The sequence below is a fragment of the Rhipicephalus sanguineus genome, chromosome 2 (assembly GCF_013339695.2).
Source record: "Rhipicephalus sanguineus isolate Rsan-2018 chromosome 2, BIME_Rsan_1.4, whole genome shotgun sequence".
Lineage (NCBI taxonomy): Eukaryota > Metazoa > Arthropoda > Arachnida > Ixodida > Ixodidae > Rhipicephalus > Rhipicephalus sanguineus.
The window spans coordinates 141,269,763-141,296,639 of record NC_051177.1 but is presented as its reverse complement, the minus strand read 5'-3'; the positions used below and the strand labels follow the sequence as shown (position 1 = coordinate 141,296,639).

The window sequence follows — 26,877 nt, the reverse complement described above, 5'->3', positions numbered from 1 at the left end:
TGTCTGTCGTTCTTTGCCGTCCCGTGTTTAACGCTGTTTGCTCTCGTCTTAATCATGTACCAACCAGCCCAGTTAAGCACACTCCTCCAGAAGTAGGACGTATTTTGGGCGTCTTTTTGCTGCACAGCAATAGCTGTCGTCTATCTCGCATGCCTTTTCTCGCGTTACCACCGTGTGCTCTGTACTTCCTTGTCACAAACAGCACATGCTCTATCAGTATTACATAGAATTCTTCACAGGAAATAGGCAAGTGCACAGTTTTTGTGGAAGCCAACAGAAGCAAGCCAGATCATAGTTGTTGTATGACAGAAAGATGTTCCAAATACTTCCTCTCTCTCTCTCTCTCTTTTTTTAAGTGGGAACAAATACTCCTCAAGTTGAACAGCTGTGCATTGGCCACAGCAATCTTAATCTGTCGCCTACTACATTAGTATATCTGCCTGCAACAGAATCTGCTCCAGCTAGTTTTTATTTTGTCTGACTTGATGCAGAATTGAATAGTTAGGCTGTGTGGACAATTTCTGTAAGGTTGCCGTGTTATTTGACTCTGCTACATGTAAGGGAGGTCAGAGAAGAACCATTGCTGCATAAAAGGCAGAAGAAAAAAAAAAAAGAACCAGTCTATTTGAAGGTGACTTGCTCTCTCCTTGTCCCACAGCAGCCCAACATTTACAGGCACAGCGCTTCTCACTGTGCGCACTGGTCTCTCCGCAGAACCAGCCGTTTGCGACAGTCGGTCCAGGTTACCCTGGGAACTCGTACTCGCCTGAGGTAGAGAAACACTGCTTTGAGTTTTCTTGTTCCTCTTTTTTTTTGTTTCTGCAAGAAGAAGAATGTTGGCTGCACTCCACACTTCTGCAAGCACAGGCCGAAAGCACACACCTTTCTTTTCTCCTTTTTTTTTTCATTTTCTTTTCTTTCACTTGGATGCACAATCTGTGCTTGTGGGCCTGGTCTTCTCTGGTCTTGTCTCTGTTCCATGCAAATGGTGGTGTAAATGAAAGCACCTCAGGCTGACAAGTCATTCCTAATGATAAGCAGCGGAAAAAATTATACACACAGAAGGAAAGAACAACCATACATACCAACTAGCCCAGCTTACCACTAAGTCATTATTTGTTTGATGGAAAAGGGGTAGGGTGGTGTATCGTTAGCAGAGGAAACGACAGTAAAACTTTTATTCTGAAATTCACGCCGGAACTGCGATGGTAATGTTGGCGCAACGTGATGGATTTCGGGACGCTCTTTATACGTTTGGGAGTTCCTCCTTTCTCACTCGGCTTCCCCAGGAAAAGTCCACGACATTCCCCCCGGACTAATGCATTTAAAACCCGTTACACCCGCCAGCCGGAAGCTGGCCTGAGGATTTCAGTCCGGCATCCCGCAGCCTTTCTGCCTTGACATCCTTTCTCACTTAGCAGACTTCTTTTCACTTTGAGACACAGCATGTTGCGAACATTTATCCTGCCAATCTAGCTTCTGCTTGTGTAGTAAAGAGTACGTAAATGTGGCCAGGTTGGATGTGATCTACAGTATTGTGCAAAGGACCAAAGGTGACTAAAGATCAAATGTTCCTCCTTGGTTGCCCTTACTTGTTCCCTGTTTCCAGTGAATCTCTGGGTAGTGTTCTTTTGGAGTTTCAAAAAAGACACGTCTTGTGGTAGCGCACTGCATGACTGGGTGCACCGGGACCTCGACTGATGCTGCCAATGTCGCTCAGCACAGTAACTACATTAATTCTTTTGGGTGTTTGTAGTAGGTAGCTGGATGAGCACAAACCTTTCACATGGGGAGTCGCGACCGCTTGCTTTGCACTGGTTCACGCGTGATTGTGATGAGAGTACAAAGAAAGGCACACTCACCGACTACAGAAAATGAGGCATGCATAACATTGCCTGAATAGGAATGCCAAGTATACACAACTTATCCAGCCTTCAAACCACTGGCTCTCGTCTGGAGTGAAATTTCACACAGATTTTGCAGTGGGTTTACAATGACATCACGTTTTCATGCACTACGTTACCTTTCTTTTGTCCAAATTGAATCTGAAGTGCACATTGTATGCTGTGAAGTCGCGGAAAAAAATGACAGTATCGCCGCAGCGGTGTAGTGCCACTGTCAGTCGTTGCTATGGGAAATGCTGCCAACCCTGTAGCGGGGATGATTGATAGCGGAGAAGTTAGTTTTCTCTGTACACAGAAAATGAAGGATATATACTCTGTTCCAGAAGTTCCGTGCAGCACTGCGGAAGCTACAGGCCTTCTCAACCAATCAGGAGGGCGAGCACATCTAAGTGTATCCTTCCGCGCCCTGTCATCTGCTAGCGGCGAGCGCTGCAGCGAAAGCGGCAAGAGCGTCTCGGGACACTGTGCAACTGCGCAGTGAGATGAGCTGTAATTGTGAAAGCGGTTAAATATTCTCCTCGGCACCGTAAAAGCGCGCGTCTTCGAGATACTTGCACGATATCGCACAGGTGAACCAGGCGCCACCATTTTGACTAAGGAGTGACCAAATCTGCCACCGCGGACTAATCACAACCCAAGACTGGGTCCTCCGCGGCGCTGTGGACGCTCGGGCTGTGCGTACTCATAAAAGTTTAGACAGTGTCGTACCATTCCTTGGTACTTTATAAGTAAAAACGTAACACATACGAGCCACAACAGCGTTATTTCTTTCGTCATTTGCATGTTATAACACGTACAAGCAAGAACTCTTTCTTCAGTATCATGGAGCCACAAAAATTGTTTTACACAGAAAATGCGACAAAATCGTCATACAAATCACAGCTACAACACGCAGAGAAGCCTTCAAGTAAAAATCCTCCGACGAGACCGCTTGCAAAAGCCATGAGGACAAACAACGGGCTACGTATATGGGGCACTACATCTCGCTTCGCAACAACCTGCGCTCGAGGGTCGTGTAGCCTTGGCTCTGCTGCACGGAACTTCTGGAACAGAGTATAGCAGCTGCAGTTATAAACACAAGAGAATATTCTAACCTCTACATGGTTGTATGCATCAAAGAGCAGCTATGGGCAGAAGATTGTGTGCATATCGAGCTTAAAAGCAGGGTGCGTGACAAATTTTTTCTAGTATAGAGACAGAATACAAGGCAGTGCAGAGACGTACATCTTTTAACTTAAGTTAATAAGCATACATTTAGCTCTGCTAGGTTTGTCCCTCAGTAGAAGATTTTTTTTCGTCAAGATCTTTAGCATTGCATGAGTGCCACAAATGTCTGGGAATATCTATATTTATTCATAACCCTGAGCTGTAGACAGTGAATGAATCGCATTGCATGACTAGGGTTCTGTCAAGTCATTTTGAGCGTCACCTGCAGTGTGGGTGTAAGACAGACCGCACCCGAAGTTATTGCCTGGGTGCCTTGTGCGAACGCTGCACACACCTTTTTTTATTTCTCTGTTTTCTCAGATTTGATGTTGTCCGTAAATATTTGAAGTGTTTCAGTGGCTCCCGAAGTGTATGTTGAGTGTGGGGGCAGCAGAATCCAGCCCTCACCTTCCCTATAAACTTTCTGCATTAGTTTTTCTTTGTGAAATCGACTTACTTTACCATACTGAAGGATGGTCCAGGGCTGAGGATCACTGTCTGCTAAACAATAGAAACAGTATGTGTGAGAAAGGGTTGGGCTGTCTGACTCCCACTGTCCCTGATGTTTCAGAACCCTTTGCTATGTTTACTTGGGCAAGCATGGAGATGAAGAGCCCCTCTCTTTCTAGGAAATATTTGTGCACCTTATTCGGGGTCACTGTTAAGTGATTATCGAAGTCTTAATGCCAGTACCTGCTTTTTCACGTTCAGTACTTCTCTCGTTGCTAGGCTTTCGCTATTTTGTCATGCATTCGCGCACTGCAGAAAATTTTCAGCGTACTTGGAGAGCAGGTCAAGGCGAGTTGATATTGTTGTAGATATGCTTTGAATTTTGTTATGATATATTGCAAAGTATAATAGATTTCTGCAGCTAAGTCAAGAAAAAGTCAGCTACGTTTAATGGTATGTAAAGTTTGCTATAACTGAAGAAATAGCATAATGGTTTGTTTTCCTTTTATAAATGGGCTACTTGTTGATTTGGATAAACACAGTTGCTGATGGTTAAGAAAGCTTTAGTGCCCGATGTGCAACGGACAAATTAATCTTTATGCTATTTCTGTTTTATTGCGATAGCAATTATATGGACAGTCTCGGCTGGATTTTGCCGTCGCCGTCGCCACCGTCATGCACCGTATATGTATAAGTATGTATATATATATACAAAAGCCCCAAATAAAAATAATTCAGAAAAATGCTTCCGAAGCGCGGAATCGAACCAGGGACCTCTTGCTCCGCAGTGAGTGGCGCTAACCACTACGCCGCGAAACGCAGATCCTCCACGTAGCTAACGGCGAGCGTTATATACACACCCTTTACCGATGAACGGACTCGGAGACGGCAGGCGCTTATAAGCGTTTCTTCATTACCAGCGAGATGGCGCGAGGAGCGCGACGGGCGCATTTAAAAGTCGTCGGCGAGCTCGCTTCTTCTTATATTTGCCCAGGGAGAACCTTGCCCTTCCGCTGCCTGCTCGCGCAGTTTTCTCGTGGTGAGGGGAAGAGGGATGTTTCAAGCTTTCACCGTGATGTCCGCGCTCATGTTACGGAGCGTACGAAAGTCACTCGAGCTCAAGGGACGCCGTTAAACGAACAAACAGAAGATGAGCGCGAACTATCAAGTGTCACAGCTCGACACTTGAAGCACGCTAGTTTCCTTCGCTGATTCGGCCGCCTTTGCAACAGAAGCGCTGTTCAAACTGAGAGTATCCATTGGCAAGCCTCACTTCGTATAGCATTAGTTTCTTGCTATCGCATTCATTGCTTCGCCCTTGCGGCGAAACTGTGACTTATTTTTTAGAGCTTACTTTTTTTATGGACGCACTCTATGTGTGCAATGAGGTAAGTAAACTCTCTCTCTCTCTCGTCGTCTTGTGCGCAGCTGCAGAACATGTCTGGTGGCACCATGGCGACAGCGGGCGGCATGAACATGGCTGCTCCCGTGCCCAATGCAGCGATGGGCATGGCACCGGTGAGTGAGCATGCACTGCTGTTGAGCAATGTGTAATTCAGGAATTGCTCTTAATATGATGCACCACGACTGTCTCGCAGGAAGAAGATTAAAGGTTGACACCTTATGTAGAATAAACCACGCCAGTTGAGAGAGAGGTAATGAATATATTTACATCAAAGCAGACTATAGCACTGACATAGTGTTCATGGCGAACGCTGCCGATGATCTTCTTTCTCTTCTCTGTGTCCGCTCGCGCTCGCGCTCTTGCACAATAGAAGAATTCTTCAACATTCTCCGCCCCCGGAAAAGGCGCGCAGTTCGAATCATCTAAGACAAGGAAAGTTCAATGGGGTAGAGATGTTGTACAGCTCTTCGTATGACAGAGCCGTTGGCTAGCTTCACAGAACAGGCTCTGATGTTCCGATCCCGTCCTCGGTATCGCTCTACGATTCTTCCTGTCTTCCAAAGCTGCCGCGGTGCTTTATCTTCATAGACGAGCACTAATTCACCCTCTTTAAGACTGTCAGATTCTTGAGCTTGAACACTGGCATGGTGCGCTGAACGTAGGCTCAGAAGGTACTCCTTTCTCCACCTTTTCCAAAAGTGCTCAACTAGCTGTGCGCGATGAATCCATCTTTTTGTAACTGTGGCCTTGGAGCTTGAAAGGTCGCTTTCGTGTTTGTGGTAGGGAATGCCAGTGATTCTTTTACCAGTCAAGAAATGGGCTGGTGTAAGTACTTCCATTTCTTCTGGTGACGATGATAAGTATGTGAGAGGCCTGGAGTTTATCACGGCTTCTACCTCGTACAAGACTGTGGTCAACTCTTCCGGCGTGAGTCTTTGCTGACCAAGTATCTTCCGTAGGGTGGACTTCACTGTTCTTATCATTCTCTCCCAGAAGCCTCCCCACCATGCGGCCTTTTCTGCAATAAACTTCCATTCAAGCTTTCTTTGAGAGCAATATTCTTGAAATTGGCCATTGAATAAGGCACTAGATAAAGACGAAATTTCCTTTGAAGTCTTCTTGAAGGCTTGTGCATTGTTCGTATATACAACACAAGGTAATCCACGACGTGAGGTGAACCTTGGAAATGCTAGCATGAAACTGTCGGCTGATACACTGGAGATCAGTTCTAAGTGTATAGCTCTTGTGACAGCGCACGTGAATACAGCTATATAACTTTTTGAAGATGAATTGTCCGTTTTCACGTACAACGGACCGGCGAAATCTATTCCCACAGTCTGAAAGGGATCGGAGCGACACACTCTTTCACGCGGTAAGGGTGCCACAGGGGCGCTCGCTGGTTTGGCTCTATACTTCGCACATGTGTTGCATCCGCCGATAACTTTCTTCACGACCTGTCTGCCACGAGGTATCCAAAAGTTCTCTCTAACTTCAGTAAGAGTGTCTTGTACACTTCCGTGAAGGACGCGCCGATGACAGTCACGGACTAGAAGTTTAGTGAAGTGATGATGCGGAGGCAAGAGTACAGGATGCTTCACTTTTTCTGTTTCTTGAGTTAACTGTAGCCTGCCTCTTATACGTAGCCGCCTTTCCGCATCCAGAAAAGGATGGAGTGTCTTCACACTCGACCGTTGATTTAACAATTTCCCTTTCTCGAGTTCGTCAATCTCTTCCAGATATACTTCTTCTTGCACTACTTTAATCCAATAGTCTTCAGCTTTGTTCATGTCCGTCTCTGTTATGCTCGATAATTTCTCTCGAGGGCTTCTGTTTCGACAGTTCTGAATAAATATTAAGACCCACGCTGTAATTCGCAGGACTCTTGTAAGGTTCGAGTATCTTTGAAGGTCCAAAATCGGCCCAAATGTTTTCACATGTAAGACTTGCACGACGCTTGACTCGCTCAAGTCTGTTTCCTCACATGGCGTATTAGGTGTGTTCGTCGGCCATGTTGCTTCCTCCTCTCTTAACCAGGATGGACCTTGCCACCATAGTTTGTCGCGGCTCAGGAATTCCAACGCTGTGCCCCGTGTAAGATAATCTGCGGGGTTATCAGTTCCAGGACAATGTCGCCATCGAGTTTTGTCAAAGCTGCGTTGAATTTCTGACACTCTATTGCCAACAAACTGTTGCCGTTGTGATGGCGCTCCTCGGATCCAATGCAGCACGATGGTGGAATCGGTCCAGAAGGTCACGTCTATATTATGTTCAAATGTCTTGAGGGTCCTAATAAGGAATGTCGCCAACCTAGTAGCAAGCACCGCTCCCAGAAGTTCGAGTCTGGGCAGCGTTACTTTCTGCAGCGGTGCTACTCTTGATTTAGCCATTAGGAGGGCCGTAGAGATGGTCTTGTTTTGTCCATCGTATCTCAAAAACGCACAGGCTCCATAAGCTTTCTGACTGGCATCACAAAACAGATGTAGTTGCGCAATTCCATCTCCTGGCAAAGCATCCACCCAACGATTGATGGCCGTCTCTTGAATTTGATGCAATTCTGAGCACCATTTACTCCACTGTATACCAAGATCTTCTGGTAGCTCATCATCCCAATCAACCTTTCTCTTCCACAGCTCTTGAAAGAGTAGCTTCGCCTGTATAATGAAAGGTGCTATCACTCCCATTGGTTCAAATATTCTTGACACCGTCTGCAGAACAGATCTCTTACACGGTTTTCGTTCTGTCTGCAAGAATCCAAGCGCCGACTTTGAAGCAACCGTCATAACGTCTGTCGACGGGTTCCGTATAAGTCCGAGCACTTTCACGGAGTCCGAAGAAATGTCGGTTTCCTCAGTCGCAGCAAACAATTCACGTAGAGCCTTCGAGTTTGATGCCCATTTTCTTAGACTCATACCTGCTGATTCTATCATAACGTTGGCTTTCCGGTAGATTTGCTTAGCTTCTTCCTCTGTTGGAGCTCCCACGAGAAGGTCATCAACATAAAAAGATTCAGCTAACATCTGGCCTGCAGGCTGTAATTTGCCCTCGATGGACGTCAGGTGTTGTCGCAAAGTGGCATTTAGTAGAAATGGGCTCGCTGCGGTTCCAAAGGGAACTCTGGTCATCCTCCACTCTTCAATTTCAGGTTCCGGATTTGCTGTAGTTGGAACGTCTTTGAACCAGAGAAACCGCAGGGCGTCTCGGTCTTCCTGTCTAATACCGATCTGTAGAAAGGCCTTCTCTATATCGGCCGTTAAAGCGATTTTATACATCCTAAATCGTATGATAAGAGCCACCAAGTCAGTCAGCAGATTGGGACCTTTTTCTAAGCATTCGTTTAGGGAAGGGTAGTCAGGTCCATGGGCTGACGCGTCAAAGACCACACGTACTCTTGTAGTCGTAGACTCGCTTCGTATGACGGCATGATGCGGCATGTAATAAATCCTAGATGGTACATTGTGACTTTCTTCAGGTTCTTTGGGCACCCGTTCAGCGTGTCCCATCTTCATATAATTGCTTATGGTCGACTCATATTCTATTGCGAAATCACGGTTACGCTTCATTTTCTTTCCGAGTGACAACAATCTCTTTAAAGCTTCCGCTCGATTGCTGTCAAGTTTCTCGCCATGTTCTTTCCATGGAAGGGCAACCTCATAGCGACCATCGACAAATGAGAGTTTTCTCTGAAACTCTTCCAGGACCGAAGCATTGACTTTGGCTACGCTGTCATCATCTGGTAATATCCCAATGCTCTCAAGTTCCCAGAACTTTCGTAGAACCTTGTCGGTCGTTTCGCTTGAGGTGTTCACACGTAGTATGCTCACTTGTGTGGCTAAGTTGACCGATGTACTGAAGAAGAGTGGCCCTTGAAACATCCATCCGAATGTAGAACCAAGAGAGACCAAGTCGCTGTTACCGGAACAACGTCGAATCTCTCCTGTCATGAATTTCCACAAGTGATCCGCTCCAAGCAGGAAGCTTATTCCAGGTACAGCGGTCATTCCAGGTGAGAATAGCTTGTCAGCAATGGGGCACCCGCTGTCTTCAATCTCTTTTATGAACTCATGGTTCACTGGCACCTGCAGTACGTCGTTGCAAATGAAGGGAATTTCAATAGCTTGAATCACGTTCTCCATGTTGTCGTACTGACTACGCAGTCGCACTTCTACGATGCGGTGCAGCCTTGAAAGGGATCCTGTCTGTCCAAAGATGTTGATAGTAAGGCTAATTTTTCCAAGCTTTTTCAATCCTAGCGTCTTGGAAACGTCTTCTCGTATAAAGGTGCGTTGGCTACCACTGTCTGCTATGCCACGGATGTAGGCGCACTTCGTGTGCCCTATAACCCACAGTCGAAAGGTTTGCAGCAAAACGTCTGCGCCGAGACTTGCGTATGAGCTTGTATGAAGGCTATTCATTGCGACTGCACTTGTGTTACTTGGAATTTCGGCCTTCTTTGGCTTCCATGTCGGATCACACATTGAAGACACGTCTTCCTTGGCATTTGCCGCATTTTACTTTTCGTCGGCAAGTTTTGGCTCGGTGACCCACCATGGTACAGCGAAAGCAGCGGTTTTCTGAAGTCAGCTTCTTTAGTTTTCCTTCTCTGCTTATATTGCAGGTACACTCTTCAGTAATATGGTTGGCTGAACCACAGAATACACACGCCTTGTTGTCTGTCTTCGAGGACGCGTATAGAGCTGCTGTTGTCGGTGGCTGAGAAGACGAAGCACTTTTCCCTCCAGGTCGGGAGTATCTCTTTTCCATACTTTCATTGCTTTGGCTTCGTTCGCGGCTTTCTACTTCTATTCGAAGGTACTTGAGCAAACCTTGCAAGTCATCGTCTGCGCAAATGTCACGGCTGCTACCAGGAGTCTCGTTGGAAGATGATGCACCGCTGGCTTGATCCCGGTGGTATCCAACAACGATGTCTGTCGGTAGAGCCCTGAGCAATATGTCGGTCATCATCGTGGCGTAAGTAGCCGAACTAATGTTGAGGCCTTTCAATCCGCGTATGTGGCATTGGACGAAATCGTACAAAGTCCTCAAGCCCTGGACGTCATTGGAGCGCGTGACGTTCGGCAGCTCTCGTAAACGTCGCAGGTGCTCCTGAATTATGAGACGCTTGTCCCCGAAGCGACTTTTGAGGATGTCGATGGCATCATCATAACACTCTTCCGTCGCCTGAAGGCCTTCTATCGCTTTTGCCGCTACGCCACCCAGTATGTTTCTTAAGTAATGAAACTTCTCTCCCTTCGTGAGTCCTTCATTCTGGTGAACTGATGCCTTAAATTGTTCCCAGAATCCAGGCCACTTACAAATTTCTCCAGAAAATGTCTGCAACTGAAGCGTTGGTAGCCTTATGGATCGTTGGGCACGATTCTCCTCACGCAGTTGAACCATAGGCGTTGCTGCCGGTGGTGCTGTCACGGACGAAGGCTGGCTAAGTCGCAATAGTGCCTGTCTAGCCTTTAATTCTCCGATCATTCCTCTAGCAGCATCTTGGTATCTCATGACCGCCTCAAATTCCGCAGCGAACTCCTCGTCGGTAATGTGCTCCTCTATCATCTCGTTCAACTTGTCCAGCTCCGCGTTGTTCGCCTCGAGTCTTTCGGTCAGTGACGCTATAGTGCCGATGTTGTCGCTTTCTAAAGCGCTCTTAGCTTCATTGATGAGGCGCGTGTTCATTTGTCGACGCGACTGTCATGGTCTCTAGATGGTTAAGCACAACACAGGAACACCGAGGATAACGAAAAATTGCTTTATGCGAGAAAACCACTAAACTATTTACATAAGAAGTAGTGAAGAAAGCCCAGCTATATAAACAAACATCCCTTGTGCACACTATCCCAAAACTAATAAAAATATTTACAGTTTCATCACGGGTTACTGGCGTTGATGTGGCAGCTCCGGTGCTGAGGCGACGACTTGTCGTGTCTGCGAAGTGCGTTGCTTCACCGGAGCACGACCGTCTGTTACACCGTCGGGTAGCTGTAGTTGCCGGTCCACGCCACGTCAGGTACTTGCTTTGGCTGTACCGCTCGTAGTCCGGTGCGCGACCCACGGAGCATAGCCGCAGAACGTCTGCGCGTCCTCAGGAGAAGGGTCTCGCTGATGCGCGCTGGTCGCCCTCCTGGTCACGCCTCCCAGGTCACAGTACGTTGCTGCGAAAGCTGGGGCACATTCCCAGGAGCTGTGCTGGCGGACCTCAGGCGAACGCCTTGCCACGACCACCGCTCGTCCGTGCCTCTGCCCGTTCCAAGCGCTCTCTGCCTTCCTCCTTCTCCTCGCCGGCCACGTCGCCTCTCGTGCCTCTTCTTCTCCCTCTTCTTTGCGTTCTTTATTCAATTCTCCTTCAATGTATGGTCTTCTTCTTTCTCTTCACTCTATGTTTCTTCGTATGACATCTGTCTTTTCTCTCATTTCTTCTTCCTCTACATCTCCCTCTTCTGCCAGAAGTCAACAAATTCATGACAATGATACGCCCTCCTTTTGAAGAGTTTTTCGGCATGAAAAACTGCTCCTGACGTCCCAGGACCTTCCATCGTCAATGTGTGTCATATAAACGTTCTCTCGATGCACTTCACCGGCACACTCACATCACATTACTATCACCAATCACTTCACCACACATCACGGCTATTTCACTAAACGTCACATCACATGTGTCGCGGACAGTTCATAGGTGACATAAAAGCACCATGTCACTGTGTCTACTGTAACAATTCCACCAAATGTTCACCATAAGAGTAAAGTAAAGTCTTAAACACACTCGCTTACAGTGGAGAAATCACTATGCCGACTACTCAACATATTCGACAGTTGGCTGTCTCGAAAACTCTCGTGTTGCTAAACTGCATGAAGAAAGTCCTAAAACATACAAGCAGGGTACCCTTAATTGTCACACTGTGACCATTATCACAATAATTCTTTTTCGCTTGCCCATCTACTTGCAACATCCCTCTAGAAACTTTTTAACATCTCTCCGCAAACCCGGCCAGAACACTACTTTAGTTAACGCAATTACAGTTCGCCTCACTCCTTTATGCCCCTTGGCATGGCACTGCTCCAATACAGATAGTCTATACCTTGCCGGCACCATCAATTGCATACACTCTCTGCCTTTGTGCACGAACTTCCTGTACACCACGCCATTATTAAGTACGTACGTCACATCTCTTCTCGTTCCTTCACTCATTGGCTTCTCTCCGATCCTACGGACTGCATTTTTCAGTGTCTCGTCATTTCTTTGCTGCTTACCTAGCCCAGCTGTGGGTATGCCCAACTCATCCAGTGTTGCAGACGGGTTCACCTCCTGTCCTACCTCTTTTTTAACTAAAGTCTCCTTTGGCACCGTTGGGCTTCTTTTTGCATCTTTCGCCTTTCCTACGCGACCACGTATGCATGTACTAGGCATTTTCCATTGTGCCACTGGGCCGTCAACGGCTCTTACGCCTTTCACATTGCCTAACACCACGTCATACAAGGGCTCTTCTAGACACAGTGCAGTTATACGCCCTTTGAAATATGGGGTGTCTAACAATATTCTGGCTTCCGGCAAATACCTCTCTGACCCATCTGCCAGCACTACTCGTGACGTTTTTCCTGTCAGCTCCATGTCGTTGACCAAACTTCGTCTGACGAGCACCGTACTAGCACCCGAGTCTCGAAGTACCGACACACGTTTGTCGTTCACTGTCCCTTTGACAACTGGCATATTAATATGTTTCAGGCCAGCTGCGGTCACAGCTGCACTCACTATATTCTTTATCTCAGTTTCCTTTCTGTCACCTTTCTGTCCTTCTCTATTAGCTATCACCGCTGATACTTGATCTCGCGGTTTCCTTCGGCATTCCTCAGTCTTATGGCCTCTCATATTGCACACCTGGCAATAACTTCTTTCCCGTTGAACACCGCATTCCACTAGACAGTTACGGGCTTGATGACCAAGGCGATTACAGAGGAAGCACCGTTGCTGCATCTGCTGCTTTCTATGCTCATTATTTCGGGGCTCAAAATTCGTCTCCTCTTCTTCTCCTGTGATCCTCTCTTTATTCATATGTCCTAAATTTCCAATCGCCTGAGCTTCCATATATTGGTCGGAATAATCAGCTACCTCATCGAGTGATCCTAGCTTCCTTTCCTTTAGAAACACACATAGCTTCGGGTGACAACAAGCAAGAAATTGCTCCCTAACCATGCTGTCACGCACACCCTCATACGTTTTGGGAGTATCAGCCATCTCCATCCACCTGTCAAAGTAGTTAGACAAGCGGCCCACAAACTGCTTTCCCGTTTCACCGTCTTCGGGCTTACATTTACGAAATCTTTCACGGAAGCCTTCAGCAGTCAGCCTGAACCGCTGAAGCAGTGCTTTCTTGACTTTGTCATAGTCCATTGACTCGGAGGCGGGCATTCTCCCAAATACACTCAAGGCTTCGCCTACTAAACAGAGACTAAGTGCTGTCGCCCACTCGCTTCTATCCCAACCTTGTCCCACAGCAATTCTTTCGAACCGGTGTAAATAGGCATCTAAATCATCTCTCTTCTCATCAAATGGAGCCATTAACTTCCGCGGACAAATGCTCTTAGCTCTCGGCAACTCCCTTTCGCTAGAAACCGACGACCTACTGTCATCATCTCTGGGAATAGAGGCGTCTGCCAACCGCAACTTTAAGAGAAGAATCTCTTTCTCAGCTTCACGTGCCTCGCGAGCTTCCTTTTCCGCGCGTTCAAACAAGCTTAGCGACTCCTCTCGGCTGAGTCCCAGCGCGGTCGCGATTCCCAACAATTTCTCGTAATCCATGTTCCTGTGAAGTGAGAGACCAATTGGGTACGATAATCAATCCTGGCAGGCTCGCCAATATTTTGTCATGGTCTCTAGATGGTTAAGCACAACACAGGAACACCGAGGATAACGAAAAATTGCTTTATGCGAGAAAACCACTAAACTATTTACATAAGAAGTAGTGAAGAAAGCCCAACTATATAAACAAACATCCCTTGTGCACACTATCCCAAAACTAATAAAAATATTTACAGTTTCATCACGGGTTACTGGCGTTGATGTGGCAGCTCCGGTGCTGAGGCGACGACTTGTCGTGTCTGCGAAGTGCGTTGCTTCACCGGAGCACGACCGTCTGTTACACCGTCGGGTAGCTGTAGTTGCCGGTCCACGCCACGTCAGGTACTTGCTTTGGCTGTACCGCTCGTAGTCCGGTGCGCGACCCACGGAGCATAGCCGCAGAACGTCTGCGCGTCCTCAGGAGAAGGGTCTCGCTGATGCGCGCTGGTCGCCCTCCTGGTCACGCCTCCCAGGTCACAGTACGTTGCTGCGAAAGCTGGGGCACATTCCCAGGAGCTGTGCTGGCGGACCTCAGGCGAACGCCTTGCCACGACCACCGCTCGTCCGTGCCTCTGCCCGTTCCAAGCGCTCTCTGCCTTCCTCCTTCTCCTCGCCGGCCACGTCGCCTCTCGTGCCTCATCTTCTCCCTCTTCTTTGCGTTCTTTATTCAATTCTCCTTCAATGTATGGTCTTCTTCTTTCTCTTCACTCTATGTTTCTTCGTATGACATCTGTCTTTTCTCTCATTTCTTCTTCCTCTACATCTCCCTCTTCTGCCAGAAGTCAACAAATTCATGACAGCGACGTGCGCTTTTCTTTAAGACGGTTCATTGTCTCTCTCACGGTTGTGATTGCTGTCGCTCACCTTCACATTCGTAGAACGGAGCTTGCTTTCACTTTCGTTGATGGGCCTGCTTGAAATCACAGTCCCAGTCTGGCTTTCCGTTGCACCGTTGACATCTCTGTCACCGGCCTGGTTGGCAATGTCCTCCGCTGGCTTTCCGAGAGGCTGTCTTCCGGTAGGGAGGGTCCTGGCGCGTAGAACTCCCGACGGGTCTTCGGCACCACTTGTAGAATAAACCACGCCAGTTGAGAGAGAGGTAATGAATATATTTACATCAAAGCAGACTATAGCACTGACATAGTGTTCATGGCGAACGCTGCCGATGATCTTCTTTCTCTTCTCTGTGTCCGCTCGCGCTCGCGCTCTTGCACAATAGAAGAATTCTTCAACACCTTATAACTAGATGTAAAAGCACCAAGGCAGTAAATACTTGGATGGCCATTGCAGGCATGGATTGAGCACTGTGTTGGAAGTCTTCATAGCGTTTTATTACTTTATTTCTCTAGTTACTGTGTAATACCAGCTGGCCTTGCCCCAGGCCTTTGCTTGGTGTTGTCTTGAGACCCTCCGGTTAGCCTCATTCGAGCATCTCTTGCATGATTAAACCTCTGAGGGTAGAATGCATACATGTACGTCATGCCTGTATGTTTAAAAAGTGCACCTTTTTCGATCATTTCTCTTGTTTGGCATGTGCTGCCACACTGCGGAAATACATGGAATTTTTTCCTTACGCCGATGAATTTCCTTAATTTTTTTATGCTTTACTACCGCTGTGCACCAGCTAGTTTTGGTTTTGTTCTTCGGCTGGTTCCCACTTGTTGTGCCTGCAAAACTGATGGCTTTCCGGTTCAGAATCTTTCAATAAGGCGACCAATTTGTTACTCTCTCGTTTATTGCTCCCCGGTACACGATTACGCCTGTTTCCGTGCAGGCGCTGACTGACAGTAACGATGCCGCTGTGGCTGCGTTTCCTAATTCGGAGACACACAAAAACCGCTTCTGTCTCGTTCGCAATAAGACGAAGGATTATTATAGGTTTCGGACTTGTTTTCGCTTTCCGGACGTGCTCACAACTGTCCAGTCTTCTTCAGTGCGCTCACCCGTGCAGTTTGCTTTCTCTATTGAAGTGCACACCACTTTCTCTGCCGCAAGTGAGTTTAGCGGTGATTCCTCCAAATTGCCACTCGACTGCCAAATCAGAATCTGATTCAGTAAATGTCAGCCCGTCATACAAGGAGTTACTTACGAGTTTAGCCTCAGATGTTGACGAGTGAGTGACATCTCAAAAGCGTGTGCGGCGAGATGATGCTGACTAAATCAAAAGTGGCCTTTCTCCCCCCCCCGTGTTTCCACTTGACACCACATCGTGCACTTATTTTTGTATGCCTGTGAAGTGCACAGACGTTTATTTCAACGCATATTTTTTAACAGTCGTATAAGTGTTTTTTTTTTTAGAATTTATCTTGCTGTTAATTTCGAATAAACCACGTGTATGTAACAACATACACATTTCTGGGACGCATTTCGCGAAAAAAATCGACCCTCAAAGGGTTAATGTACACAATGTGGATTAATAGTGGTACATTCTGGTCTGTGGCTTAAAAGGAGATGTGTTTTGGCAGTATGAAAGTGCATGAGTCATGTATATAGGCTTTTAGAGCTTGCACACTTCACTACTTCAAAATAAACATTTTTGTCTGAGATATGTTGTCACAGCAGAAATACGTGGATGCCAAAGGCAATCCGCCAATCTTTGCATTATTTCATCCCCCCATTGGCAGTAGTTCACGTAACACAGTTTGGGTGCTGCCATTCTTCAACCTTTCCTGCTCTTCGGAGTCCGTAGATTCTGCTTCCTGGAGCTATAACATATTTTATCAGGCTTTACAGCTAGCTGAGCTTGGACATTGCTGAATAAAATGAATGGGCCAAGGATGACTGGCAATGCTTTTTATTGTCACATTTGTTTGCCCGGCAGCATCATAAAGGTTTTCAAAGAGCCACGGCAGTTAGCACTTGCAAATCAGTCGTGTTTCCCAACACTTGATTTTCTAGCCTCGCCGAAATATGTGTGACTAATGTGCGCTGTAGCTCAGCTACAGCACGTTAAAATTATGTTCGTCCATAAACAAGAAATGTAATGATGAAACTTGTCAAATTAGAAATATTTATATGCTTCACATCGAGTTAGAAAGTTGATTTTTAATTGTACTACCACGTGGTGTAAGTTGCGTCTCGGTGTGGGCCAAAATGATGATTTTTCTCAAATTCGTGATTTTTTTTCTCGCAAAATTTCGAAACTTCAGTGGTCTGGAAATATTTTTAATGCAAAATATACGTTTTGTAGAGTAAGTATTCATTACTCAGATATTTATGCGTACCGCAATATTAAAAGGGAATAAATGCAAACGTGGAACACCTTAGCGAAATTTCTTGAGCTGTATATGAAAGAAAAATTGCACTAATATTACAGAGTTTCAAACACCTTACACAAATGTTTTTGCCTTATATGTAAATTAAATTTGGTGTTGAAGCAAGAAACAATTCTTTCAGAATAAATTTTTCTCACAAACAACACTCAGACGACACACTGCGAAATTCGGAAGGCTCTTAATGAAATGGGGGCACGAATAAAACGGCTCACAAGAAAAGATTGAAGGCTCCTATGTGACCAAAAAAAGCCCCCCCAAAAAAAAGCGGGAGGCTCCCTCGTGACCAAAAAATTTTTCCTCTCTGAAATATTCTAGGATAATTCACTGTTTTCAGCGCAAGAAATCAGCACAATTTTTTTTTTATCGCGATAGCAATTATGTGGACACTCTCGGCTGATTTTTGCCGTCGCTGTCGCCGTCATGCACCGGGTATGTATATGTATGTATATATCAGGGGTGCAACAGCTGCACCAATTGCGCCAATTTGATACAATTCCTTATTTTTGCACCAAGCTGAGCCAAAACCATGAAATTTGTTGAAATTGTGCCACGCTGCGCCAAAATGCCCGACCAGCTTCAAAATTTTCCCACTTGCGCAAATTTTAACATGAAATGGAGGCCGCGTTGATCATCTGCAGTGTGGGCATCATCATCCAATACAGACGCGCAGACCCTAACCCCCCAGCGAAAGAAAAGAAAATAGTCACAGTTTCACCGCAAGGACGAAGCAACGAATGCGATAGCAACAAATTGTAATGGTATACGAAGTGAGGCTGACAGCAAACTCTTTTGTATCCGATCTCGCGTAACTCTACGAAACGTTGGAGTAAGAGAATACGGCCGCTCCAGGTAAAGATGCTCTTTCTGCACAGTGTCTTCACATTGAGAGCGAAGCACGTAGAAGGACATTCGCAATGCCCACGAACTATAGGTGGCGCGCCGTGCTTTTCAAGATGGCGCCAGGAGGAGGGTCAACCCGTTTGTTAGCATAGGAACAGATAGGACGTGCGGACGTACGGCCCGTGCCACTTTCACCGGATGAAGTCATGAGCTGCGCTGAAATGGATATGATACTAAAATACTTTCCCAAACCATGGAAAGTGCTAGGTACTCGCCACCTAATTATTTGCTGTGGTGTTAAAGGTTATATTTCAGCTGAGTTACCATGCATAACGATGCTTTGCGAGATCCTGTGCGTGCTACATAAAACTGCATGAACTAGAATTTACATATGCGCTGAACGGCACTTCGAAGTAGTACGTACCGAGCCTGCCTGACGGATTTGCCGCAGTAGTAGGCCGCCAGCGAGTAACGCCATCGCTGCTGCGCGTGGTGATGGTTTGCAAACATAATAAGCCATCGTCATTACTTGCGCAGTCGGGAACGCGGAGTTACGTCTTCAACGGAACACAAGCATTTAACATGCCATTCAGTAGCGCTTGTGTCACAGCCATGCTGAGACTCTAGCCGTGTGTACTTCACTCGCATGTTGCAGGTTCGATCATCACGATCGAAACATGAATATCGAAAAGAATGCACACGTATGCTTTTCACAGCGTCGAAGAAATTAGCCGAGAGGCGTGGATTGTGGCCGTGACTGCACGTTCCATCGCTCTAACCATTTCGCTTCGCTGGTCGAGCTCGAGCGTGTTGGCGGCATGCGGCGCTCCATAACGTCCACAATAATTGTGATATATGCAATGCACAAAAGGAACTATGCTTTTATTTTGATCTCGCTCAAGGATATTATACATTAAATACAATCAAAGTGACTTACGAGCGTGAAAGAACATCAACGCACGGGGGGACGTGATGTGCAACTCGCTCCTCGTGAGTTAGCAGCTGATCGTTAATCGTGGCTGTCACTCTTGGTGCTTTCACAGTCTTCTACGTCCAGTGAAAAATCCTCGTCGTCAAGACGGTTTCCTTCAACATCACTGCTGAAAGCAATCTGAAGAATTTCCTCCGCCGAACGACTTTGACCATTCCGCGTCACCACGTTTACAATTAGACAGACGTCTGGGCGCGGAGAACGTTTTGCTCTCAGACCGGTGAATAAGCAAATCGCTTGCAGTGTGCTGCCACCTATCAACGAACGCACAAAAACAAGCGGCGCAGTGCTAGCTATGAAACCAACACACTGGCGAAGGACGGCGTGGAAAGCGTTCGCTCCACGAAAGGCGTCGAGCAGACGCGTCCTCGAATGACTGAAACGTCGCACGCACGATTCGTAACAGTAAGGATAGAGGCCCTATTTTAATGTATCGCCAACTTGAGATCGCTCAGTTACACAAGGGCACATCGCGAGCCCGCGCGACCTCCCGCGTACAGTGTTATGGGATTCATGCACTAGAAGAAAGACTGACCAATGCTATACGCAAGTAAAACAGGGTGAGCTTCAACTGAATATGTCAGACGATAACATTTAACTAACCTACGTGGCTACAGAAAGCCTCACGAAGCTAACAGTATGTGTACACTGTGGGCCAGCATTGAAAGCGTGAGTTGCCACGTATTTTCACGAAAACATCGCGTCTCGCAAGAACGAATCAGATTTCTCATGGCACGGAGGACCCCGTTTGTTCACTGATGCAGGGAACATGCAACGTCGTAGTGTTCCTTTCTTGCCAACGTGTTAACACTGAGGCTAGCACAGCCAAACAAGGGAGCGACTGCGTAGTGCTGCCATTTTGTCGTCTACTAACCCTCCTCAAGAGGACGCTCCAGAATTCCGCTTGGCGGCGCAACAGTCTATGGGCATTGCAAATACGAGCCGCCCGCTGATGGCTGCCGAGATAGTGCGTGCGCCGGCGATCACGACCGCGCATTGCTGCTCGAGAGACATCCCCCCCCCCTCGCGTCATTTCATGCTCGTTCAAGGGACACTAAAGACAAATAACAATTTATGTCGGAGTGAAAGCTCAATGTATGACAACTTCTAAAACGGCAATATTATCAACAGCAGTGCCCTACTTACCGAGAAATTAAGCTAATTGTATCACATGATGAGTGCCACGAGTGGGACATTTTCGAAGTGATCCCGATGACGTATGAGAGTCTGCCTACAATAAATCACTAGTAATCAAACTAGCAGCAACAAAAAAAAGAACCTTCCGTGCATCAAGAGACATAATAAAATGCTGTTTGTTCGTTTCCGTTTGATTCATGGAAAAAAGAACCTCTGTGGCGTTGCCATGGGGAACGGCGCGCGTGGTTCAAAGGTTCCGTTTTCACCGAACTGCGCTTCGCCCGGCGCCCTGCTTCGCTCACGCGGTCGCGTCTCAGTGGTAGTTTTGGGATCGTGTACTGCCGCGTGTGTTTTGCGCGCTCGTGAAAGTCGCTCTGACAGAAAGTTCGACAAAATGCCGCATGCAACGATGCCGGCACTACGAGCCCTCAGCAGCATACCACATTCATCGGTGCTCAAGACAATGAATTGGAGCCCAGCGTTGCGAGCCAATGTCTCGTTGTCAAATTCTCCGTCCACATCCATTGCGGTGATTGCGGCAAGCTTCGATGGCTTCGATAGCCGTTGTTGCTGCTGTGGGTCCCGCTACTTTCGCTCTGCTGCTACTAGTGTCGGCGGCCGCGCAGTAAAGGCAGGCAACGTTGGGCACGGCAGCAGTGACGTATGAAAGTCGGATTGCAGGCGGGTGATTTGAAGTGCGCTAATGCGATGCGGACCACTAAAACGTGATTTTGTTTCAAAATAAGCACTTCCTTGGCATACAAGTAGCACTACGAGGTTTCTGGACCACTATTCCAACAATCAATGTCGACTTAATATTTGCCTTTGGTGTCCCTTTCAAGACGGCCGGGGCGTTCGTCGCCCGCACTCGCGCGCTTTTACTCGCGGTAGAACATGCTATGCGCGGGGGGATATAATCAATTTGGACTTTATACGGGACATGACGGCAAAAACCCGTCGAGAGTGTCCATGTAATTGCTATCACAATGAAAAAGGACAGTGGTTCTCAAATTTCCTGATGCTTGTTTTGTTGCGTGCAGAACGCTTTTTAAGCCACTTTTGCCGCAGTACACTGGTGTCCTGCGGAAAAGCGTACTGACATTGAGAAGGGGCTATTAGTACTAGCTGTCAGGGACACAGCACATATTGTTCCTTAATTACTCATTCGTGCACGTGCCGTGTAATTACGAGTACTAGTATAATCGCCGACGTCTAAAAAATTATTCGCAATCATTTGGAGCTGCTGTGTATGGCGTTTCTGCGGCCTTGAGCAACAAATAGACAAAAACGTACGCCTGTTCTCATTTTCCTCCACCCCCGCTTGCTCCTGCTTTACGAATCTCTCGAATTTCGAGGTTGCCAGGTTCACAGGTCCACATTAGCATTTGCAGTGCCTGTCGAATTATTTGACAAGCCCTGCAAATGCTAATGTGGACTTAGTCATTGTTTGCTCAGTGGGGTGGCTCAACACACTACTTTTATTGAAATAACAGTGTTCACGTGCACTGCGCACGAGTTTGCTGATTTTTAGTGGTTCGTACGTATTTTTGTTTTCTTTTCTAAAAGTAAGCCTTCTGTGTTATTGTGCTCCAAATTTGGGATTTTGTGCTAAAAAATTCAGGTTTTTCGTAACCTGCTCCAAATTTTGATCTTTGTGCTCCAAAAGCAACATTTTGCTGCTCCAAAAATTGCTGCAAATCCTATTTCGGCTGTTGCACCCCTGATATATATAAAAAAGGCACAAAGAAAAATAAAGCAGAAGGAAAAAATTCCGAAGCACCTGACCGGGGATTCGAACCATTGACCCCTCGCTCCCCAGCCCACTGCATTAGACAACTCAACCATGTCCCATGCATGCAGTGGCAAAATAATGGCGAACTATTTATATACACCATTTACTACTGGTGGTAAGAAATTCTCGGAGGAGCTTGAGCGTGTTTTCTATCACGCAACGCTCCTAATTTTCTTTCATATTGAAAACTGCCCTTGAGACCCGCACGACAATGTGGCCCTTTTCTGTACCCACTCGTGATGTGGACGAAAAGAAAAGCAAAGAACACCGGGCACACCTTGCATCAGGCGCCCCCGTGTGGCAAGAAACGCAGGGGGTCACTCCAGGCGCCGCAGTTTAAAAGAAAAAGAAATATCTAAGAGCATCTGATTCTCCATTGTCGACACTTGCAGCACGTTGCTCAAGCACATAGATGTAACACCTGTGACATTTGTTAGTTGACGCTTGCTCTGTGCATGCCTGTGCATTCTTTTAGGGCGTCCTTTGTGCTTCAGTGGTGCACTGCAAGTATCGAGCTTTTTCTCGTTCTTCGTGTGACATTCCAATTTCTTGCTATCGCATTCATTGCTTCGCCCTTGCGGTAGAACGGTGACTTTTTTTCGTATGCACTTGAGATAGTCATCGAAATGGCTGGGTTGTTTGGCATGGAGTGACCCAAAGTCAAGGTACTGCTCATCAGAAATGAAGAACACAAAGACATGTTAACACTTTCCTGTCTGCGGGAAAATAGGCCATTTCTGGCTGCCACACAATATTATTGATGCTACAATATATGGTGCTAATCTGTAGAACAAGGAATGCGCTTTCTATTGGCATTAAAGTTAAAGCAAGCATTAGCAAAAAATTTTGCAAAAAAAAAAAGAAAACTTTAATAGGAAAGTTTTTAACAATAAAGGAGAACACTGTAAATAAATCAATGCTGCTTTGCATCAAGTGAACACAAAAAATTTCCAAAATATACACGTTTTGACCCTAAATGTCATATCCAATATTCCTGAAAATATAAGCATTCTATCTGCAGCCGTTATTTAAATACCAAAAAAGAAAAAACGCTAGCCCAAGTGGCTGTAGTGCCACCTCGCAATGCAGTTATGTGATGCGGTGAAGCACAGGTTTGCACAGCGTGTCTTGCAGAAAACATTCATTTTGTGTTCTATTTCTGGCTCAAGAGTATACATTCATGCATATTCATTAGTTGTGTCTCACACCTCGGTGATTATTTCTTACTAAAAGAACGGCAGGAACAAATCGACAGGTCAGACGAAATGCCGCGCGGCACTACGGAGCGCAATGCTGAAGTACACTGCAGGTCGCCTTCTCGACCAAGCTCCACTCGTTAAGCAGCCGCCGGCAAATGGTCCTGCCCAAACGGTGTTGAAACCCTGTAGATAACAGCTGTGACCTTTAGAACATGCCGGATATTTTTAGAACGAAGCACGGCCGCGACCGATCTGTTCGGAGATCAGAACGAAAGTTACCGGCGGATACCTGTTGACGTTCCGCAGCTGTTCGACACAGTTTTGCTGTCCACGCTGCAGTCCGATGAGCCAAAATCATCTTCCGAGCCTTCGCTGCTGTCATCATAAAAAAATTATGAATCAGACTCGTCGGAATCGGCCGAAATTTGCAGTTTCCGAGAGGCAAGTGCACGCGATGTCGGCGCCGTCTTTGAAGCTACGAGCGTTCGGCTTTCTCGACTTAAAAGGCAGTTCAAATCTGCAGCGGAAAAAGTAAATGACACAGTGAAACCAGAAAAATAGTGCCTGTTTTATACAATGCATAACGTTAGCTGTCCGTAAGCGTTTCTAAGAAAACGCGGTAAAATTTTAAGTTGAGAACCATCGATAGCGGGCTATCGATGGGTATAGGCGAGGACTGGAAAGTGCTAAGCAGCAGCAGTGAACAGGGTCATTGGATAGCACATTTGCAGTGGCATCAGAAAATCACGTGGACATTTGACTTGAGGTTCGATCCTCGTAACTTTTGCTAAAACTGCCCTTGTTGCCATTTATGCTTCCTGACCATTATTTTTGTCCTTTTGGTGGTAAACATCTTACGGCTGAGCCATGAAGCTGCACATTCCCTTTCATTTTTCTTGCGGCTGTAGTAAGTTTTTCCTTAGGATACTGCTGTGTTCGTCTTGGTCGCATCTGTTTGACTTGGGATGTTACTTGCACAGCTGGTTCATTACAAGGCTTTGTATTGCATTTTAAGGGCTTCGTTTCTTGTACAAATGAAAAGGAAGGACACCTTGATGAATTTTCCACCAACATGGAAACCATAGCATACTCAGACTTCTGTATTCATCCAAACGTGTTTGTGACCTTGCGTATTGATAATTTTCAACAGATTATTGCATTACAGGAGTGGAACTGTTCACATTGAATATTTGTGTGTACAGCAAAATAACATCTTTGCGAATAACATTGCTTGCAGATTGAAAAACACTCGTAGATACCTCAATCGCTGAATCAAGATTGAATAAAGTCGTATTTTTTTTTTCAATCTTCTTTGGAAAATGTTGTCGGCTGCGTCGTATTTTTTAAATTTCTTTTGTTTTAAAGTGAGGCTGTCTGTGGCTAGGATCCGGGATTTTATGCTGTCCGCACAGAAAATCCTCTCCTCTAAATTTCTTCCCTTGAAAGTGAGAAGAAGCCAACAACTAAAGCAAACAGATATCACCGCTCACGTTGGAGCTCAAGTAGAAGAACTGACAACAAACACCACTAGCGTGGGAGCTCGATGTTCGCTTCAATCAGAAATCGAGCATTGCACCTCGTTACAAAATGTAGGTGGAAGAAGGCCAGGAAGACATTAAAAGACATTAACATACCTGCCAACTCTCCCGAATTGTCCGGGAGACTCCCGAATTTGGACCTAATCTCCCGATTGTACGAATGTCATCTCGAATCTCCCGAAAAGTGGCCACCACAGCAGAGGCGGGGTTTGTTTCTTTCTCTCTTTTTTTAAAATCATGCGCTTACGTCAGCCTTTCCTGCTGTGGCGGGGCTGTGGAAGAGCACTCACCACCACACTTCTATTTCATTGTAACCATATCGTAGAGTACCGCTGAGTACATTCTAGGCACTGCACATGTGGGTGAAGGCTGGCCGGCTGGCCATGAGAAGCGCTCGCCACCGTACCTAAAGAAGGCGAGGGAAAAGGTACAGTCTCAACGGAAAAAGATTGCCAAAAGTGCACGGCAGCCGGAGCCGCGGCGCTGCACGAGAGCTCCAATAACAAGACGGCGAGACTGTCGGGCACATTCATTTTCCAAAGGAGGGGTGGCCGGCAGACCGGCGGTAAGTAAGCGGCTCTCCATTGTGCTTTGCACTTTCGATATCGGCGTGCTTGGGAGAAACAGCGCCGCATGTCGCAATCTTGCCGCTCTGGCCACCGTTCAGTTCATTTGCGGCAATCGTTTCCGTTGAGCCTAGCCAGAACTTTTGCCTCTCCGTCTTGGCCCCCGCATTTTGTACGCTACGCCGTCTGCCGTGGGGGTCGCGTGTTTCCAGAGTTCAGTTAGAAGGTCGATGACGGCGTCAAAATCAAAGTACTTGCAAGTGTTTCTGGACTCATGCACAGCTGGGTTTCCGTGCTTTGTGACTTCGCGGAAAGGTGACAAGTACGGATTCTGTACCACATGCGCCTGTGAACTGCCTTGGTGCCATCACAAGTAAAGAAGTTTGGTTCAAGCAGCTCAAAACAAACATCCTTACCCCTTTCTGATGTCAGTCTCCAGTCTCAGTAATTTCTGCTATGCAAAAAGAGAAAAGAAACCACTCCCCCCTCCCCCCGCTGCAGTCTCCCGAATTTTCATGCTGTGAGGTTGGCAGGTATGCATTAACTGCAGTAAATAATGCCACTAGAACATCTCTCATTTTTCTTTATGCTGTACCAACTGTATCGATGATGATGTCAGGCTGTGCATTCCTGACAACGTAGTTGGGCCACATTGCTGGCTTTTCCTTGTGATGGGATACCACATTGACGCTGGCATCACACTGCAAATTCTCAGCAACATTTGGGCATCAGGCTGCCTCAAGGCCCCAACACATGCTGCTATATTACCAGCTGTTCCTTGACGTTTGAGAATGACGACTTACCTAGCTGCACAGCACTGTTGGCAGCTTCCACTGTGCAAGAACTGTTGCGGAAATGCCTTTAACAGCTTTGCCATGATGCACACATCGAAGTTTCATGATGTGTGCGAATTCCCAAACGTGAGTGTGTACTTTTCTAGCAGTGTGGTGGTGATTTGTTATACTGGTAATTATTTTGCCTGGCAGTGTTTCACTGAAACCTCGATTATATTGACACGTGAATTGTGATAGAATTTTCTAAACAGACTTCAAGGTGTGGAAAGTAGCCTTTCCCTTCATGCCTAGCAGTAACAAGGGAGAGCAGTTTCTTTCCTTTGTTGGCTCCAGCGATCACTGTGTTGTTATATTTTGTCCCCCGCATATTATCATCATAATAAGGTACCCGATTTTTTCCACAGCTGCTGATGGGAATTACTGTACATGCTCCCACAGGGAGTAGGGCTGCGTGCAGGTCTATCATCTCGCATGGGGGGGGGGTGGAGTTATTTGTCACATTCGCACGAGTTAAGATCGTCACTACACCAGTGATCATATGATGACTAGCCCTTGCAGTTCGTTCGATTTGTCAGGGGTTCTTGAGGACCACTTTACTGGGAGCTAAACCTATCTGCGCTGTTGGTAGTTGTTTACACGTGTTATGGGCACACGCACCACATGTGCGACAGGTTTGCTGTATTCTTACATGGCCTACATCTATCAGTATATTGTCCTGGATAGTGGTGGTTGTATACAGCTGGGTTTGGGTACATACAGTAGACTCTTGATAATGAAAACTTTTGGTTGATTCAAACAAATGTTAAATTTTTTGGTTGCACCACTATGTTTTAAATGTATTTTTAAGCCGCTTAATCAAATTGCTCCATTTCACAAATTCAGTTAGACTTCGTTGACTTGAATAGGTTGTAACCTCTTTGGAGCTAATGATGCAATCTCCC

At 46.5% G+C, this 26,877-nt stretch overlaps 1 protein-coding gene across 6 annotated transcripts in view; it reads left to right on the top strand.

Moving 5' to 3' along the window:
• LOC119383732 (mediator of RNA polymerase II transcription subunit 25) overlaps nt 1-26,877 on the top strand; it is a 137,374-nt gene that overhangs the window by 65,151 nt on the left and 45,346 nt on the right. For 5 of the 6 annotated variants that reach the window (XM_037652023.2, XM_037652026.2, XM_037652022.2 and 2 more), the window contains one exon: nt 4,989-5,078. In XM_037652023.2, coding sequence (XP_037507951.1) covers nt 4,989-5,078 — 90 coding nt within the window. Of the gene's footprint in view, nt 1-714; nt 772-4,988; nt 5,079-26,877 lie in introns of all 6 variants that reach the window. The other variant, XM_037652010.2, reaches the window with a different exon arrangement.